General features: G+C 38.8%; 1 protein-coding gene and 1 non-coding gene across 2 annotated transcripts in view; both read right to left on the bottom strand.

Annotated features, from left to right (window-relative positions):
* SLC5A8 (solute carrier family 5 member 8) overlaps positions 1–15,981 on the bottom strand; it is a 53,469-nt gene extending 37,488 nt beyond the window's left edge. The window contains exons 1-4 of the mRNA XM_003269910.3: positions 15,241–15,981; positions 10,326–10,391; positions 7,669–7,720; positions 631–698 (exon numbers count right to left, since the gene is read on the bottom strand). Of these exons, the coding sequence (XP_003269958.1) occupies positions 631–698; positions 7,669–7,720; positions 10,326–10,391; positions 15,241–15,591 (537 nt within the window). The 5' untranslated portion in view covers positions 15,592–15,981. The remainder of the gene's footprint in view (positions 1–630; positions 699–7,668; positions 7,721–10,325; positions 10,392–15,240) is intronic.
* Positions 4,818–4,924, bottom strand: LOC115837198. Its single transcript, XR_004032215.1, has one exon. It is a non-coding gene; the product is annotated as a U6 spliceosomal RNA (small nuclear RNA).
* Positions 15,982–20,315: the final 4,334 nt, after the last annotated feature.

Consider the following 20,315-nt stretch of genomic DNA (forward strand, 5'->3'; position numbering starts at 1 on the left):
ACAGATTTGTTTTTGTTTTGAGACAGGGTTTTCTTTGCCACCCAAGATGGAGTGCAGTGGTGCAATCACGGCTCACTGCAGCCTCGAACTCCTGGGCTGAGGCGACCCTCCCACCTCAGCCTCCCAAGTAGCTGGGACTACAGGTGTATGCCACCATGCCTGCCTAATTCTTAAAAATTTTTTTGTTTTTTTTGTAGAGACAGAGTCTCACTATGTTGCCCAGGCTGGTCTCAAATTCCTGGGCTCAAGCGATCCTTCCACCTCGGCCTCCCAAATTGCTGGTATTACAGGTGGGAGCCACTGCACCTATGACCTAGGATAGGTTTTTAAGCTGAGGAATAGTATGAGCACAAATATAATAACTTGGCAACAGTACAGATGAATCAGGAGACAAGATTAGTAACCATTGCAATGGATCAGATAAAAGAAAAAATCTCAGTTATGCTCCATTTTCTAAGAAGGATCAAATTATACTACAGATTATTTCTGACACAAAAAAAGTTACACCGTCGGAGGTCGGGAATAGGAGAGTAGGTATGAACAAACCGGATTGCAGTATACAACAAGTGGAATTTTCAGTTTTGCAAAGCAAGAGGGTAGAGTGAAAAGGGAAATATGTCCTGGACATACCAGTGTGCAGTAGAATGTGCAGACCACCCCCGTTGCCACTACCGCGCCCCACAGATCAAATCCTGTGACTGTGGAAAAAAAGAGAATGCATATATAATTGTGAAATATGCACAATAAAAATACTCCTCAAAAATCATCAGAGAAGGAAGCTGTATCGTTTATCAGGCACCTTCCTCTATACCCACTTACCTAAAGCTAAAACTAGGTCCAAATCTCATAAATGTCTCAAAAACAAATGGAGTTTAAAATTCTATTTGATAATTTTCTACTCTCAGACACACAGATCCGACACTGGCTTAATTCAATACGTGGAAAGGCATTTATATTGTAATTAAGCTAAGAAACTCCTTGATACTGTGACGGGTATTTCTTATCTCTCTCCCGATTAGACACGGTTCAGATAAACACTCTATTTTTATGTAATGTTGCAAATACTTGAATTTGAGGATAATGTATCATACTGACAATATAATGACAATATCAAATTGCTATGATGTGTAGATTCAAATGAAGACAACATGAAAGGATTCAAATGTAATCTTTATAACATTGCAGATTGCAGATCTGATTTCAGAAATTTAAGAAAGGTAATGGTAATGCTTTTTTTTTTTTTTTTTTTTTTTTTTTTTTTGATGAAGTCTTGCTTTGTTACCAGGCTGGAGTGCAGTGGTGTGATCTCAGCTCACTGCAATCTCCACCTCCTGGGTTCAAGCAATTCACCTGCCTCAGCCTCCTGAGTAGCTGGGACTACAGGCACGCACCACCATGTCCAGCTAATTTTTTGTATTTTTAATAGAGACAGGTTTCGCCATGTTGGACAGGATGGTCTCAATCTCCTGACTTCATGATCCACCTGCCTCAGCCTCCCAAAGTGCTGGGATTACAAGCGTGAGCCACCACGCCCAGCCGGTAATGCTTTGAAAAACACTTTTAAGTTCAGATGTACATGTGGAGGTTTGTTACATAGGTGAACTTGTGTCATGGGGGTTCCTTATACAGATTATTTCATCACCCAGGTATCAAGCCTAGGACCCATTAACCCATTTGTTGTTTTTCCTGATCCTCTCCCTCCTCCCACCTTCCACCCTCCAATAGGCCCCACTGTGTGCTGTTCTCTTCTGTGTGTCCATGTAAACACACGATTTTGCCAGTCCTTGAAGAAGGTGTTACTAAGATATGTGCTACCAAAACGGGATCTGGATGGAGAAAAGTCTTTATAATTTGCTCCTATTTATCTAAGAAGTGGGGAATTTATTTCATTTTTTTAAAAGAAAAGAATTGTGCTTGTTTCAGCAGTACATATACTAAAATTAAAGGATAAATCAAAGCCAAAAAATTACTTCTAGGAGAAGGAGAAAACAGGGTAGAGAAGACAGAGATACAAGTCAGGCTACTTTAAACATATTTTGATGTATAGATTTCACTTTGGAACACATAAATATTCCACATAATTATAAAGTTAAATTAGAAAAAAAACTCCTCAAAATCAATTACAAAATGAAATAAATGGAACCTAACTGTACATCAAGTTTGTGACATTACCACACAGAGGAAATACGTCACAAAATATTTAACACAATAATTTAACATACATTCCTACTGAGATACACCTAAGAAAAAAGAACAACAAAGAATAATATTTTTAACCGTGTTAGGCCATTATATTATTCATTATGGCTTAGAGTTGCTATTCTAAAACTATTACATCTGTGGCGTGGCTCTCAATTGTGACTGCACATTAAAATCAACAGAGGAAACTTAGAAAATCCTGATAACTGGGCCACTCAACAGGCTAATTAACTCAGAGTCCTGGTGATGGGGACCGAGGTATTGGTATTTTTGAAAGTCCCCCCAAGTGAGTCCAATATGCAGCCAAGGTTAAAATCAGGAGGAACTTAAGGGGGCTCTGGCTGGATAAAAATGGGACAATTTGAACATCAATAATAATACTAATGATAATGCTATGAAATAACAGCAAACCTTTAAATCCATGAGTTCATAAGAATTTTTTTAAAATCTCAGTCACCCTTGGGGGATAGTAGGAAACCAATTTATTATTTTTAAAATTCATAAGGGGAAAAAACTGACATTTATCCTCCCTTTCCTATACAAACTATTTTTCAGAGAAAGCAAATAGTTGATAAGATGAAGTTTCTCTTTACAGCAGTATTCCATCTAACTAATGAAGAAGAATTCACAGAACTAGAATACTCCATTTTATAAGCCCTAATGAAATAATGAATCTAGAATGATCATCAATAGCTGCTGATAATTTTTCAAACGACATTCTGGGACTCCTGAAGGAAATAAACTTATAGATACTTCCTATGAAATATGATTTCCAAAAAGTTGAAGTGGAGTCTGAAAAAGAGTCTAGATCTAACTACTGCTAGTAAACTACTACCAGTTTACAAGAAATGCAGAGGAATGGTGAACATTAAATGACCCCATACAGATGTAATTGTTAAACCTAGAACCTGGAAAACTGGACAGAACAAATAACCCAGTTTCTTCAGCAAATAAGTTGCAATTTAAATGAAAAGAAATAGAAGGGAGATTGTAAATTTAAAAAGAGACTTTAAAAGAGCCTCAAAATACATTCCGTAAAAATTGACAGAGAAATAGGAGCAATAGAAAAATCGATAACTATATTTGGAGATTTTAGCATTCTTCTCTCAGCAATTGATAGAACAAGTAAAAAAAATTCCATAAAGATATCGAAGATGTGATAACACTATTAGCCAACTAAACCTTTGACCTTAAATAAAACATCACATCCAACAAGCACACAGTATACATTCTTTTTGAGAGCACATGGAATGTTCAAGATAGACCTGATCCTGGGCCATAAAACAAATCCATACATTCCAAATGATTAAAATCATATTAGTTCTCTGACCAAAGCAGTATTAATTTAGGAATAAATAACAAAAAGACATGATAGAAAAATCCTCAAATATTGAAAATTAAGCAATACACTTCTAAATAACCCATGGCCAAAAGAAATCACAGGAGAAGTTAGAAAATATTTTGAGAACTAAATAAAAACACAAGGTATCAAAATATAAGGGCTGCAGATAAAGCAGTGGTTCAAAAAAATTAATAACTTCAAATTTTGCATTATGAAATGAGAAATATTTAAAATCAATGACCTAAGCTCCTACCTTAAGAAGCTAGAAAACCCAAAGTGATTAGAAGAAAAGAAACAATAAATAGCACAAATTAATGAAATAGAAAACAAAGAAAATCAACAAGCCAAAACATTGATCCTTAGAAGAGATTTAAAACATCAATAGAATACTAGAAAGATATATCAAGATAAGAAGACAGAAAACTTATCAATATTAGGAATAATTAGAAGGGTTGTCACTATAGATACTATAAACATTAAAAGCATAACAAGAGGGTATTATAAGCAGCTTTATGCTAATGAATTTGATAAGTTAGACCAAATGGAAGCATTCCCTAAAAAATACAATTTACCAAAACTGACCCAACAAGACTTTTAAAATATGAATAACTATATTTATGAAATAAACTGAATCCATAAACCAAAATCTTTCTACAAAAACAAAGAGTAGGCCCAGATGCCTTCAGGGTGAATTCTACCAAGCATGAAAGAAATAAATAGACAATTTTATGTAAACTATTTCAGAAAATGGAGGAGGGAACACTTCTCAATTCATTTATGAAGCCTTATCAAAATGTTAGCAAATCGAATTCGGTAATATATAAAAAGGATAATATATTATGAGCAAGCAGGTTTATCCCAAGAATGCAAAAATTGGTTTAATATTCAAAATTCAGTCAATGTAACTTTCCACATTAACATTGCAATAAGGCAGGAAAGAGAACTAAGAACTATAAGGATTAGAAAAGAAGTAAAATTATCACTATTCACAAACAACATGAAAATCCTAAGGGATCACCAAAAATCTGCTTGATTTAAAAAGTAAATTCAGCAAGTTCTCAGGATGGAATATCAACATAGAAAAGTGAGTTGTATTTTTATATACTTGCAATGAATGATTGAAAAATATTATAAAACAATGCCATTTGCAATAGCATAGAAAACATCAATTATCTAGGAATAAATCTAAGAAATAGTAAAAGACCTCAACATCCAAAGCTATAAAACATTACTGAGACATTTTATTTTATTTTGTTATTTCTTTTCTTCCTTTTTTAAAAATATGGAATGCTTCACAAATTTGCATATCATTTTTGTGCAAGGGCCATGCTAATATTCTCTGTATTGTTCCAGTTTTAGTATACATGCTGCCAAAGTGAGCACCGAGAGAAATTGTTAAAGGCCTAGGTAAATGAATAGATATATCATGTAATGTATTGGAAGAATATCTGCTTTTGTGAAGTGTTCAAATCTTTGGCTCACTTTTTATTAGGTTATTTGTCTTTATTCACTTTATTATTTCAGAAGCCAATAAGCTAAGCCATAATAGTCTAATAATAAGCTAAGCCATAATAGTCATATAGAAAGTGAAAATTGAAACAACAATAAAATAATAGATAATACCCACTAGAATGACTGAAATAAAAAAGAATAATATCAATTGTTGGCAAGGATGTGGAATGACTAGAATTCCCACATATTGTGTAGTGGACATGTAAAACGATACAGCCACTTGGAAAAATTGTTTGGCAGTTTCTCATAAATTTGCACATATTTTTATCCTCAGCTGGGTCCAAATCGAATTATATGTTTAATTTTATACTACATCTACATATTTCATTTCCAATGGAAGTGAAAACAGGTGTCAAAAAGAAAAACAAAATGCACAAAACATTTAGAAGAATGTTCTTGGCACACTTACTTCACTATAGCCTAAAACTGGAAACAACCCAAGTCTATAACAAGAGAATGGATAAGAAAATGTTGGTAGAGGTATAAAATGAAGTACTACCAGCAAAAAAAAAAGGAATGAACTACTGATGTATGTAGCAGCATGAATGAATCTCAAAACATTTTGCTGAGCGAAAGAAAACAGACACAAAAACGCTCTATATGATTCCACTTATATAAAATCTAACAACAGAGAAAACTAGTTTATGGTAGCATAAGTCAGAAAATGGTTTCTTGGGTCCACAGGAGATTTGTTAGAAAGACATGCAAGGAAAATTTCTGAGACTGGATGATGGAAATAGTCTATATCTTGAGCTGGGTGGTAGTTACACAAGCTATTATGCAACTATTAAAGCTCATCCAACTGTACACTTCCCCATGCTCTGTGCATTTTATTGTATGTTAACTATACCTCAATAAAAACTAGTTTTCTCAACAGGCATCAGGTGGTCAGAAAAAAAAGAAAGAAAATTGGTTTTCAATTTTAAAAAGCAGAAAAGGGAAACTTGAGACATCAACTGATTGCAATCACATAAGCTTATTTGGATCCTGATTCTTACAAACACTGAAAAAAATCAGGGAAATGTGAACGCTGACTTGATATGAAATTAAGAAATTAATATTAATATTTTAGACACAATGGTGGTATGATTACGGTTTTTAAAGTCTTTAGTTCTAAAGGACATACTGAAATACAGATGAAATGACATAACATATTTGCAGCAAAATAATCTAGTAGAGGTAAGGGGGAGTGAATTAAAATGGACCATGAGTTGATAAATTATTAACATAGAGTGATGAATGAGCACATTAAGGAGCTCTATTCTCTCTTAGTATTTGCTTGAGGTTTTCCAAAATTTAAAAAAGAAAAAAAGAGGTTAGACCTAGAGAATGTTAATTTTCAATTCAGTTAAATAAGCTTTTTTGAGCATCTATTGCACACCAAGTTCTGTGCCTATGCCTATACCTACAGCTTTGGTCACAGTAAAACACACAATTGACACTCCAGCCATCAAAACGCCTTCACTTTCATTCTAATTTACTCTCAGGGAGTGGTTTGAGCCTGATAAGAACAGAATGCTTGATTTCTTCACAGATGAAAGTCAGTCCTCTAGTTTTTCCCAGAACTGTACTTTAAAACCATAATATGTTCAATTACACTTAAGGCCTAAATAGGTAACTTATGAAGTTTATAACTCAGTTCTCGACAAATGAAATGATCCACTTGTGATGTTGATAATACTGATGTGGAACATGCCCAGGATTCAGAGTTCAAGAGCACCTTATACATGAAGTTCCTCTTGGTAATAATACTGTTTACTTCATAGACTTAGGTGATAACTACTGTCATGTCTATCATAAAATCAAGAAAACAGAGTGCGGAATTAGTAGGTTTTCTTCATGTCATATTAACCCCAGGAACTGTACCACATTCTTCCCATCACAGAGTCCACATGTCCATTTTACAAGGACGTTTTAGAGAAATTCACTTCGAATAGATAAGAATTCAAAGGGCATGGCGTTTCCCCGAAGCCTTTTGAAACTATGACTAGCATAAACGTTTGCTTCAATAAACTATCCCAGCCTCACTGCATTTATCTTCCCAAATCTAGAGAGTATAGATACTTTGTCAAGCAGCACAATCTTCCTAAATTTATTTGTAAGGGCACTACAGACATCTGTCCTTTTGTCACTAGGAGCAGTCTGATCATTCAAATCACATGGCTCTCTCTCTCTTTCATTTCGGGCCTTATTAGAAGTGTGGAGAAGAAAAGCTTTTCTCCCTGCCAGATTTTACAACAGGCCTGAGAAGAATTACAGGGAAGCTTCCTGGAGATGGGCTCCAGGTTATAGATTCACAGGAGGGGATGCCATCAATCCTGACTTTGGCTACAGGGAGCTTTAATTCTAAAGGAGTGAATGGGCTGGTGGGCACATCCCAGAGAAGTACCACCTGGAGAAGTCCACCTCTGTAATCATCTACAGACACTTTGGAGCTATCCATCCAAAAACCCAAAGAAGCTAGCGTAGACACTGAACCCAGCCTGCCCCGCTAAGTAAAGCCGATGCAGGTTACTAGAAGCATTCCTCCATCTCCTCATCTCCCCAAGGAGAAAAGGCTTGTTGAAAGTGAACCCCAAAATGTGAGTTACCTAACTGGCAACTCTAAAATGTACCTTGATTCAAAGCCAGGGCAGGGGCATAAATAACAATTCCAGTGTACAGAATCTAGGGGGGAGAAAGAAAGCCAAATGAATTATATGAATTATAAAATGCATGAATTATGTCTGAGTTATAAAATATTGATTGTTTTCCTATAACTTCAATTATGAATTAAAACAACAGTTTCAAAACACCTAATAAAATTTGTTTGTAACTTGAAAAATCTTTAAGTAAAGTTGACTCTTCTGTTTATGGTATGGTCATAAGTTACAAATATTTTTTTGTGACCAGCTTATGTAAAAATACTGACTTTATATAGTGCTTAGTGCAAATGGTCACTGATCCACCAACTCAAGCTTGAAATAAAATTTCCTACATCTAAAATAATTAGAAAAAAGAAAGAATAATAATATAAAAGAGGATGACCCCTCAATTATGTCTTCAAACGGTTAATCCCTGCATAATTAATCAAGAAAATAGTAAAAATTTGGAAAACCTATTTCTAAACTTTTACGGTTCATAAATTAAACAAAAGTATAAATTTGCACTAAAAATATCCTGAAAGCCGGCCGGGCGCGGTGGCTCACGCTTGTAATCCCAGCACTTTGGGAGGCCGAGGCGGGCGGATCACGAGGTCAGGAGATCGAGACCACGGTGAAACCCCGTCTCTACTAAAAAAATACAAAAAATTGGCCGGGCGTGGTGGCGGGCGCCTGTAGTCCCAGCTAATCGGAGAGGCTGAGGCAGGAGAATGGCGTGAACCTGGGAGGTGGAGCTTGCAGTGATCCGAGATCGCGCCACTGCACTCCAGCCTGGGTGAAAGAGCAAGACTCCGTCTCAAAAAAAAAAAAAAAAAAAAAAAAAAAAAAAAAAAAAAAATATCCTGAAAGCCAACGAAAACCACATTCAATCTTTTTAATATTATTCATTATTTTCATTCATACACTTAACAACTATTTATTGATCTGGGGTACAGTAGTGAGTAAGATAAATCCAGTCTTTTTCTCAAAATATAATTTTGATTGCATTTGATCTTTCAGATATATCCCATAAAAGCAAATTCCATGATTATTCCATAAAAGCATATTATGAAAATAAAAATCTATTCAGTACCTTTGAATGTTTGATTACATTACATGAGTAGAGCTATGAAGTCCTTCAAATGGGAGGTGGTAAAGCTCCCCTCTTTTTGCAAAAATGAACTGACTTTCCACAGTCATTATTCTGTCCAAGTTGAAGATCTAAAAAAATGACCACAGGCCACCTTCCTAACACTTATCCCTACTTCTGATTTCTGTTGGCATCTCTAACAAAGATCCAATGAGGGTCTGAACAGTTGGTGAATGCAAGCTACCAGGCTCAAGTCTCTAAGAGACACCAAAGGATTCCTTCCTTTTACACTGCAGTTGTCGAGGACTGATAAAATTTGAGTTATATAATTTGCAAAGATATAAAATGGAGTCAAGTTACATAATTTACAAAGGCACTCTGTCTCACTGCAGCAAATCCTAAGGTAGCTTTTTTTTTTTTTTTTTTGTAACAGAGTCTTGCCCTGTCGCCCAGGCTGGGGTGCAATGGCATGATCTCAGCTCACTGCAACTTCCGCCTCCTGGGTTCAAGCGATTCTCCCACCTTAGCCTCCCCAGTAGCTGGGATTACAGGCACCTGCCATCATGCCTGGCTGATTTTTGTATTTTTGTAGAGATGGGGTTTCACCATGTTGGCCAAGCTGGTCTTGAACTCCTGACCTCAGGTGATCCACTTGCCTCAGCCTCCCAAAGTGCTGGGATTACAGGCATGAGCCACCGCAGCTGGCCCTTAGGTAGCTTTTGATTGGAGAAATGGAATTGCAGTTAGAGACAAGAACGCAATTCTCTTCCACAACCTCCATTAACAAACCCAGCCCTAAAGTGCTTAACTGACAAGAGGAAAATGTGTATATAAATAATCGTGACAATGATCATTACAATCTTCCAGAAGCACGGTGAACAGTGGAAAGCATTCTCTGTCACTGACCACTTGGCAAATCCTTGCTTTCCCTTTGTGTCAATCAGTAGATCTATAAGTGCATGTTCTTGAATTACTGGATTGAGTATTTGGCTTTGAAGAGTCCTCCAGAGTTTATGATTCTGTTGTTTTACACTCTAAGGACTGCTTTAGTTGGTTCTTATAGTCTAATTTTTAAAAGAGCACTGACTTTTAAAGTATGATTTCAAAGAAAATTATTTCCTACTGTCTTCCTATGGAAGTTAATTTTTTCATACCTATTAATATGTTACAGAAATACTGTGACCATGCTACTTGTTTTCCTTTTGTTAGAATTCCCACCGTCAGCAACAAATATCTTTGTCATGTAGTAATGCCTTTCCTGTCACCTTGGTGGAGGTGAAGGGAGGGCAGATAAAGGAAAGCATATTTTCTGACTGTTGCTTCATCAGTATAATATTTAACATTCACTTAAATCCCAGGAAGTAAAGCATTTACTGAAACACTGTTTGATGATCTTAAGGGTTGATGCTGTACAGTGACAAGTGTTTTTCCTTTTTTGTTCCCTCATATTTTCAACATCTCTTTTTTGTCTTTTATGTGATTCCCAGGTAAGCTTAATCCAGATGCCATGGTTAAAAACATTTTAGCTGACAAAAGATAAAACAAATGGAGAGCTACTTACTGTTTGAACAATGAAGAGGACTGTTCCACAGAGACGAACACATTTGTTAAATCGAAGTTCTAAATACTGTTGCAAAAAAAAAAAAAAAAATGCGAATCCTCTGGATGCCTTTTTTAAAATCAGCAGCTCAACAAGAAAATTTAAATTTAGAAATGTAAAGCAACTTCATAACTGATTTGTATTCTGTATTTTTATTTTAGTATTATTTTTATTTATACACAGCAAAATTGACTCTTTTGTTTTAGAGTACAGTTCAATGGGTTTTAACACACACTGATTCATGTAACCCCTGTCACAATCAGGACACAAGACAGTTCCATCACCCAGAAAACTCCCTCTTCCAGAATGTCATATAAATGAAATTACTTTCTGTATTTTTAGAGTGAGCAATCTGTTGTTCTCTTTCTCTTGGTATCTACTCCATACATTTTTCTTGACTCACTTGGGGCATCAACCCTTTCTGACTGCAGACTATTGTGGTGGAATAGTCAGTCAATTGCCCTGCCTCTTCTGACCAAGAGGAAGTCACATGATCCCAGCTCAGCCAATCAGCTTTTCCTTCCATTGGGTATTTGAATCTTAAAGGCAGGATACAAAGACAAAAAATGACTGATCCTGACAGAGTGGCCTGAAAAGGCTGCCTTGGTTTCTGTCCTTTCCCAGGCTTGCTTACTCAGCTTGTCCCTCTGTTCTGTGAGCTACCCCCATGTCCTTCTAACAATTGTTTTTTTAAACTTAAATCACCCAAGTCAGTTTCTGTTCAGCACCAATAACCATGCCAATTTTTCCTATTCTACTTGAAATCTGCAATGTCTTATAACATAGTCTGCTTGTCTACTATGTTATATAATGTATTATAGTATACATATTACAGAGTTAGGATCATAGAATTTCAGAGCTGGGATCTAAGATTTTCTTTAACTTGAATATAATTACTAAGAAGTTTAAGGCTGACAACAATATTCATAAAGTAGAAAAGAAGAGGAAGGAAAAACTGGCATTAGGTAATAATCAGAGGAAAAGACATCTGATATTTTTGCCCCATGATCATGGCTAACACATACAGAGTACTTGCTGTGTGCATGGTCCTCCCAACAACTCTATGAGCCAGGTACTGTGTATAAACCCATGTTAGAGACAAGAACACTGGGACTCAGAGAGAACATCAAGTTGACAACCTTGCAAACTTGTCAGGGCCACAGTACACATTTAAAACTTTTAATGCCAAAATCTGTGCACATTGTTCTGCATATATAAGTAAATAATCTGACTACATATTTAAGACTTAATAAGAGAATGGGTGAAACTAACACAGAGTAAGACCCCACTCCCAGATCACTGATGGGTGACAAATACACAGTGCCTTGTAGTACACTGGAGGAAGAGTTCCAGCCCTTGACCCAGTCCCATGCCTGACTCCATCAGCTTGTGGCAATCATTCTCCAAATGTCAGGTTCTTTCTCTTTAAAATGAGGGGCATAATAACAATTTGTTTACCTCTCATTTTGCAGGTTTTGGAGACTATTCAGTGACATAAATGGATGGGGAAATGTAAACTCAAAAAGTAAGATATTAAGAAGCTAGTGGTAGCCAAATCAATGGGCCTGGAGAAAATTGAATCTCAATAAATTACACGTGTCAAAATCATTCAAGGATATTTTGGAAGCCTTTTTGGAAGACTGGAGAAGTTTATTAAGCCTGGGAACAGGGCAGTGTTATTATATTTCTTTAGAAGTTTATTTTTGGTTTGTTTGCTTTGTAAATCTCTATGAATCACTAAACATGTGAATGGACATCAATAGAAGAAAAGTCTTTGTTTTTTCTAGGTACATGAATCCAAATTGCTGGAGACCCAAATAAATTGAAACAACCTGAACCAAGTAAGTTGATCAGCTGATCCAGGGAAACCTGTGATTTAAGCCCAAGGACCAACTCAAGACAGAACCAAGAAGTCTATTACAATCTCAGCCATCAATTACTAGGCTGCTGAAGAAATACCCGGAAACTGGCCCAGATGCCCAAGTCACTGTGCAGCAGCCTTAGGGAATACTTGTAAGATTTCTAGACATAATTGCAGAGTAATGATAGGTGCCCAAATTAATCAAGATCTCTCGTGGTCCTCAGAACTTTGAATCGCTTCTGTTGAAATGAATAAATATATAAATAATAAACAAACATGAGGTCTAAGCAACTCAGTTTAAACACAGATTTAGTTGGCTCCAGAAGGATCTTGAGGAATTGGTGGATTAAATTGGATTCTTGCATTATACTTGGGTCTGGCAGTTGCTAAACACCTATCAGGACTACATTTTGAAGGCAGTGATGGATGAAAAAAATGCTTGTGAACAGCTAATTTTCACTAAAGAAATGTCAACAGGGAGAAATTTCATACTTGAGCAAGAATGCCAGGGTATCAATCACTCAACACTGTACTGGATATTCGTATAGATTCTGTACCTCTCAGCATAAAACGATAAACAATATACTCCACAGGAAAGTCTTTGCCATGACCAGTTGGGAGGGTCTTAGCATGCTGCCTAACTTCCCTGTTCCCAACTGCCTGGCACCCCAGAGGTGGATGCCTGCAGTGTGCCCACAACTTCACGCGTCCTGTATTGCTTCCCTTGTTCTCTCTGCACTGGCGTAAGCATTGCTTGGGGTTATAACAGACTCATCAGAGCCTTCAGAAACAGCCAGTATGCTGCTAGGCATATGTCTACACTGCTTCACATTCCTAGTAGCTTAACTTACTCTGAGTCTCTGTCCACAAAATGGGGCTCTTGATAGTACTTCCCTCACAAGGATTGTTCTGATGTGAGTCAGATAATGTATGTAAAACATGCAATGCAGCCCAGTGCCTGGTATGTGTTCAGCATTCAATGAACTTTTGCTTTTTGCCATTTTTAGCTGGAACCCCTGCTAACTTAGCCTCTACCACTGCAAACATGAGGGAAATCTGTTTCTGGTTGACTTAATGTTGTAGCCCCGAAGAGGCATGGGTCAGTGGTTATGAGAGCAGCATTCATGTGTGGGGACTGAAGTCCTCATGCCAGATTCTTTAAACCCTTTCCAAGTTTGGGGATTGGTTAGCTATAGATCACAGCTCACAGACTCAGATGCCTGCAGGTTCCATCAGGTAACACATAAGTGACAGTGGCCAGGTGTTCACATATTAACATGCTGGAATATTCCTCCCACCCACTAAGATATATGTTTTCTTACATCTCCCTGGAAACAAGAGATCCCTTTACCCCTGTCCATTTTCCCTTTCACATTTTTTGATAAAGACATAAATGCAGATAAAAATTTCTCTACCAAAAAAACAGTAACCATGAAAACACAAAGATAAGACCTCAATATAGAAATTTAATAGAGAGTGAGAGCAATAGCTATAAACTCGAGTTCCTGTGGCCATAGGGAGCATGGGCCCAGTGTCACCAGCCTTTTGAGTTCTCAAAAGAAGTCATAGTCTGAAATTATATTTTATTTCTTCTCACTGTAAGGAGAAGTAAAAAAAAAAAAGAACTGAATTTGGTCTGGGGAATTTCGCCAGTTTGTCACTTTTGAGCAAACCTGAGAAATTGCATCCTGCTCACTTCTGGGATAATTACTGAGCTCTCCCAAACACAGCCCCAAAGTGAATGGAAGGCAATGCTGCCCAGGAGTGCCTCGCCCTGGAAGATGTCACTAGAGCCCAGGCAGAATGTGTCACCAATGTTTGTTGTGCCATTAAGGCCCTGTCCCCAGCACCAGTTGAACCAGCCTCACTAGGAAACCACCTGCCAGAATCTCTGGATTGGAGTCCTCTGGGTAATGGCCTAATAGAGAGGAAACTACTGCAGGCTTGTCCCATGGAGTTCATGGATCAGTGCCTGGGTGAGGGAGACCACTGAAGACACTGAACTGGGCCCGGCCACTCCCCTGAGCTTTGATCCCGCCCCCCACCTCCCATTCAACAGCTCTTTAAACTAAACGTGCATCGTCTTTTCAAAGCCCTTTCTTGCAGACAACTTGAGAAAACCTATAGCCAGGGGACCTGTGCAATAGAGGAAAGACAGTTTTCCTTAATTATCTTTCCATAGAGAAGGCAGAGCTGTTTGAGAACCTTGCTGCCTAATTTTCCTACTGATCCCAAGATAACTACCACCACCACAACTAGCACCACCACAGTAATTATGGCCAATACCTATCTGGCACTTACTCTGTGTCAAACACTATTCTAAATGCTACACCTTGCGTCATCTCATTTAATCCTCCCAACTGGTTGAGGTAGGTGGTATTATTTTATTTTTGAGGAAATAGGCACAAAAGGTTGGGTAAGTCACCCAAGGTCACCCAGCTAGTAAGTGGTAGAATCTGGTCCCAAATACAGGTACTGGTACACCTTAGCCACTTGGGTGCCTGTTTCAATGGAAAGGGGGTGTGTGTGGAAGGTGAAGGGGAAGGGGAAGGGGAAGGAAGGGGAACACAAATTCTTTACCAACTATCTTGGAAGAGTGAATGGCACTGAGGACCTGGAACAAGAGTATTCCTTTCAAGAAGCAGGGCCTGAGACCTGAAGAACTTACCTTCCCCAAAAATCTTTCCTCTTGCCTGGGAATCAAAGATGCTAAAGGTAGAAAGGACCATAGCGAGCACTGCTATTGCAAACTTCCGTTCACTTTGGAAGCCTCTTTTTTTCACTAAGCCCAGGAGAGTAAATCCCAAGGATTTTTTCACCCTTAGAGGACACCTCTCAGTAGAAGGGAAAGATGCGAGGTGAAGGGGGACAGGGAGGAGTGGAGGGAGGGTGATGATGGACGGGGAGAGATTTCGATGTGGCAGTGACAGTCTGCCCCCAAGAAAACGCCTCCGGAGGTCTGCAGAGTCCCCTTCCCCCGCGCCCTGCATGGTCCCAGCCCACCCTGCCCCTTACCTCGTAGGTGCTGGTAATTCCCAATTTGTAGAACACCGGGAGGAAGACTTCCGCGCTGATTACCACCACAAAGAAGTAGGTGAAGGCAAAGATGCTAAAAATGGCCCCAAAACGGTAGACCTCGGAGGGGGTGCCCAGGACGGTGACGGCTGACATGAAGCTAGCGGTGAGGGACAGCGCCACCGGCACGGCGGTCATTCTGCGGCCGCCCATCAGGAAGTCCTTGGAGGTCTGCTGGCCGCCCCCAGCGAAGGCGTAGTAGATGCCGATGGCGGCCGAGATGACCAGCATGCCCGCGAACACCACGTAGTCCCACACCACGAAGGTGCCGATGCCCCGCGGCGTGTCCATGGCCGCACGGTGGCCTGCGCCCTGCGCGCAAACTGGTGGCCCCGCGGCGCGCAGCCGGAGCCCGGCGCGCACTTCTTATCCCCGATCCCCGGCGCGCAGGCGTGGCGTCTCGCGGGGACTGGAGGCGGTCCTCCAGGTGTCGGCCTCCGAACTCACCCCGAGGCGGGGTGAGGGCTGGCAGTCGCCCCTGCACCCGCCGCTGCGAGCCGCGCCCCTCAAACCCAGGTATGGGACCCAGGAAAATCGGCCCGCTGCCCTGAGCGCTCACCAGGTGAGGAACTGGAGTGGCCGAGTTCGCCAAGGCGCCAGGGACACCTGAGCAGATGAGAACTGGAGCTTCAGCTGCTTCCAGCGAATCTACACAGGGAGCGCTCTGCGCAGGTTTTCTTCATGTGGTACCCGAGGGGACGCACCGTTTAAATAAGCAGGCGACCGGTGGAGGAATGTGGGACAAAGGGCAATTGTCACGCCTTGAATTTTAGCTTTCCAGTTCAACAGTCCGGGTCCTTACGGAAAGGGACACCTGGAGTTTTTAGACTGCCTTATTTGATAGGTTAATGGGTGACAGTAGATTAATGCAGATGACAATCTGTAGTGAACCGAGATCACAGTCCTTAGACAGGTCAGCGATCATAAAGGAGAGCAGAAAATCTGTGCTACTGTTTCCTTGTGTTTTTACTCAACAAATATTTCTGAGCCCCTTCAGCCTGTTGTTGGAAATAGTAGTTACTGGAAGATTAACAATAATACCCACTTTTTAATGAGGCTTCATGTGACACATACATGCTTGGCACGTTTTATATTAGTCAGTGTAATTCTTTTGGTGAACAAGTGTAATTCTCGTTACCCTTGAGATAGGCATTTTCAAATGCAGAAATTACTGTAGAATGATTAAGTCACTTGCCCAATCAACTGGCAGAGATTAAGATCTTTAATCTAGGTCTGATCTCAGAGTTTGCTCTCTTAATCACAATGTGTAGATACGTGTTATAGGTAGGCAAAATGTGTACACTTAAATGAAGACACTTGAAAGCGCTGAAGAAAAGATCATTTCCAGTATCTTCACTCAGGACATATTTTAAGTGGCTTGTCTTGAAATACTATTAACACATGAATCACACTCAAATAATATGATTCTCAGGTTTTCCTTCTAAAATAGATGCTCCAGCCAAATGTGCTCAGCTATCAATCTATTTCAGGCAGTCCTTGTTCATTTGTATACAACTTTATAATATACCAGCTGGTCGTAGGTAAACAATCCACAGAATGCATTTAGTCTAGCCTAGTGTATGATAAAAAAGCTACATCAGATTTTATTTTTTGTAAACTGATGTTATTTGTATAATATTTTCAGAAGGAAATAAAGAGGGAAATAGAAGCTAAATCCAAGTAATTCAATTGGTTAAACAAATACGTGGTTTGGAATTATGTCCTACCAGTGTGAAATGTACTATATTTATATATTACATATGATGTTATACATATTTATATATAATACATAAAATTATAGATGTATATTATATAAATTATATATATATATAAAGCAACCTGTTAGAATAACACACAAAAGAATCCAGTTTGATCATTCTAGGAATTGGATTCACTTCTGGGAACTTCTTTAAAGCCAATAGACCTAGACATGGGAAAATGCCATCTAAACAAAATTCATCTTCTTTTGGACACCTACAGTTAAGAACAGAACTTCAGGCAACTAATGATCAATACATTTCTGTAATCATGTTAGAAGCAGAATAGTCTGAGGTTAAACCTGTAGACTGCAAACTGACCTCTTGACTGCCACCTACGAGCCATGATATCTTAGTGAAGTGCTTCCTTCTATGTCTTAGTTTCCCATATCTTAAATGGGGATATTGGTTTTTATCTCACGGAATTAAAATGGGTTAAATGAGATTATATGTGAATAGACCCTGACACTATAAAATACTAATATTGTATGATTGTTTAGCTGCCTTCCAATTTATTGAGAATTGGGTTAGTATAAGTTATGGCTTGGAAGTACTGCTATTAGACACAGCTTCTGTTTTCCCAAGCTATGTCATCTTGCTTTATAACATTTACATAATGCCATGAACTATGTGTAATCCATACCCTATTCTTCTTTCACATCTTTCTGGTGTCTGATGTATGTCTCCAAATAATATTTTCATGAAGAATACATGAATGCTCTATTTCCTGAGCCTTTGGACATATGGCATTGTTCATTTGTTGTCCTCACATGTAAGAAAAAAAAATTCAGCTGAGAAAATTCTTAGGTCATAGCCTTTTTCTTCAAAAAATTTTAAGTATTTTTTCTGTTGTCTTCTGGCATTTCTTATTGAAGAGCTATCTGAGAACAGCTAGATTTTTGTTTCCTCATAAATTACTTGCTTTATGACAGAATGCTAATAGATGTGGTTTTTTTCTTTGTACTTGCATTCCCAAACATTTGCCAGGGCATTTCTAGAATAGCCCTCTTTTCATTACTATCATCTAGAATGGTGAGTCCTTTCAATTTGAATAGTCAGGTCTTGTTTTTTAAAGTGATATCTTTAATTACTGTTGTTCTAATTCTTCTAGTATCTTCCTCAGAAATGTATAATTCTTAAATAAATCTATCCAGTCCTCTATATTATTCTTTTTTTTTTTTCTGAGACAGAGTCTCACTCTGTTGCCCAGGCTGGAGTGCAGTGGCATAAGCTCTGCTCACTACAACCTCCACCTCCCAGGTTCAAGCGATCCTCCTGCCTCAGCCTCCTGAGTAGCTGAGACTACAGGTGCACACCACCACGCCCGGATAATTTTTGTATTTTCAGTAGAGACGGGGTTTCACCATGTTGGCCAGGATGGTCTCTATCTCCTGACCTCGTGATCCGCCCGCCTCGGCCTCCCAAAGTGCTGGGATTACAGACGTGAGCCACCATGCCCAGCCCCAGTCCTATATATTATTCACTTGAATCCTTTTTTCTTTTACCACATACCTGAAGAGATCTTAAGTTTGTCTTTCATGTCATTGACTCTGGTGTCTGTCATAGTAATGCTACAGGAGTCTACATTCCTACTCCTGATGTAGATTTTACTTCTGTCATTACATTTTAACGTTGCTAAATTTTTAAAAGTAATCTTCTCCCTTTTATCTCATTCTAAAGTCTTTTCACCTTTAGAATGTCAAGCAGTTTTCTTAAAATATTTTTTAAATTCAAGGAGCAAATAATTTTTATAGTGATTTTCTTTCTCTGAGTCTTTGAAGCATTGATCCCATTCCTCTGCCCCTCAGGAGTTTTTCATAGGATATATATTGATGATTTTTCTGGCAATCATCTCAAATGGAAGGGTAATTTCCAGACTTAGTGTTAGCCAAAAGATTAGTTGTGTTGTTTTCTATCTTATTATTCTCTTCTTTGGGGCTCTAGGTTTTACAACTGGATGGCATAGCAAAGTTTAGTACCTAACTCAGTAGCATGATAAGCAGATTTGCATTTACTATGACTCTTTTGGACAGAGACAATATCATCACCTGTTCTCTCTGTCTGGCGTTCTCACACCATCACCATGAAATACCATCATAAAGGCAATCGGTTACGGCATCCACTGCATCTGAGGTTCTTCCATCTCTACCAAACTATAGTGCTTTACTTATAACGATGACCCCTCCCAAGATTCACTGTGCACTGCCAGTTTACTCTACCCCCATAAGCACCCAGCCAGAGGATTAAGTGAGATAATACATTCTCTGGAGGTGGCAGCCTCTGATTGTACAGAGAAAGATGCACTTTGGTGAAAATCACTCAACAACAGACAGCTGGCTGCCCAGCTGATATGGTTTGGCTGTGTCCCCACCCAACTCTCATTTTGAATTGTAGCTCTCATAATTCCCACATGTTGTGGGAGGGACCTAGTGGGAGATAATTGAATCATTGGGGTGGTTTCTCCCATACTGTTCTCGTGGTAGTGAATAAGTCTCACGTGATCTGGTGGTTTTATAAGGGGAAACCCCTTTCACCTGGCTCTCATTCTATCTTGTCTGCCACCACATAAGACATGCCATTCACCTTCTGATTGTGAGGTCTCCCCAGCCACGTGGAACTGTGAGTCCATTAAACGTCTTTTTCTTTATAAATTACCCAGTCTCGAGTTTGTCTTTATTAGCAGTGTGAAAATGGACTAATACAGTAAGTTTGTACTGGTACAGTGTAGTGCTGCTATAAAAATACCCGAAAATGTGGAAGAGACTTTGGAACTTGGTAACAGACAGAGGTTGGAACAGTTTGGAGGACTCGAAAGACAGGAAAATGTGGGAAAATTTGGAACTTCCTAGAGACTGGTTGAATGGCTTTGACAAAAATGCTGATAATGATATGGACAATGAAATCCAGGCTGAGGTGGTCTCAGATGGAGATGAGAAACTTGTTGGGAACTCGAGCGAAGGTGACTCTTCTATGTTTTAGCAAAGAGACTGATGGCATTTTGCCCCTGCCCTGGAGATTTGTGGAACCTTGAACTTGAGGAAGATGATTTAGGGTATCTGGTAGAAGAAATATCTAAGCAGCAAAGCATTCAAGAGGTGACTTGGGTGATGTTGAAAGCATTCAGTTTTAAAAAGGAAGCAGAGCATAAAAGTTTGGAAAATTTACAGCCTGATGATGCAATAGAAAGGAAAAACCCATTTTCTGGGGAGAAATTCAAGCCTGCTGCAGAAATTTGCATAAGTAACGAGGAGCCAAATG

The sequence above is a fragment of the Nomascus leucogenys genome, chromosome 10 (genome assembly GCF_006542625.1).
Source record: "Nomascus leucogenys isolate Asia chromosome 10, Asia_NLE_v1, whole genome shotgun sequence".
Taxonomy (NCBI): Eukaryota; Metazoa; Chordata; class Mammalia; order Primates; family Hylobatidae; genus Nomascus; species Nomascus leucogenys.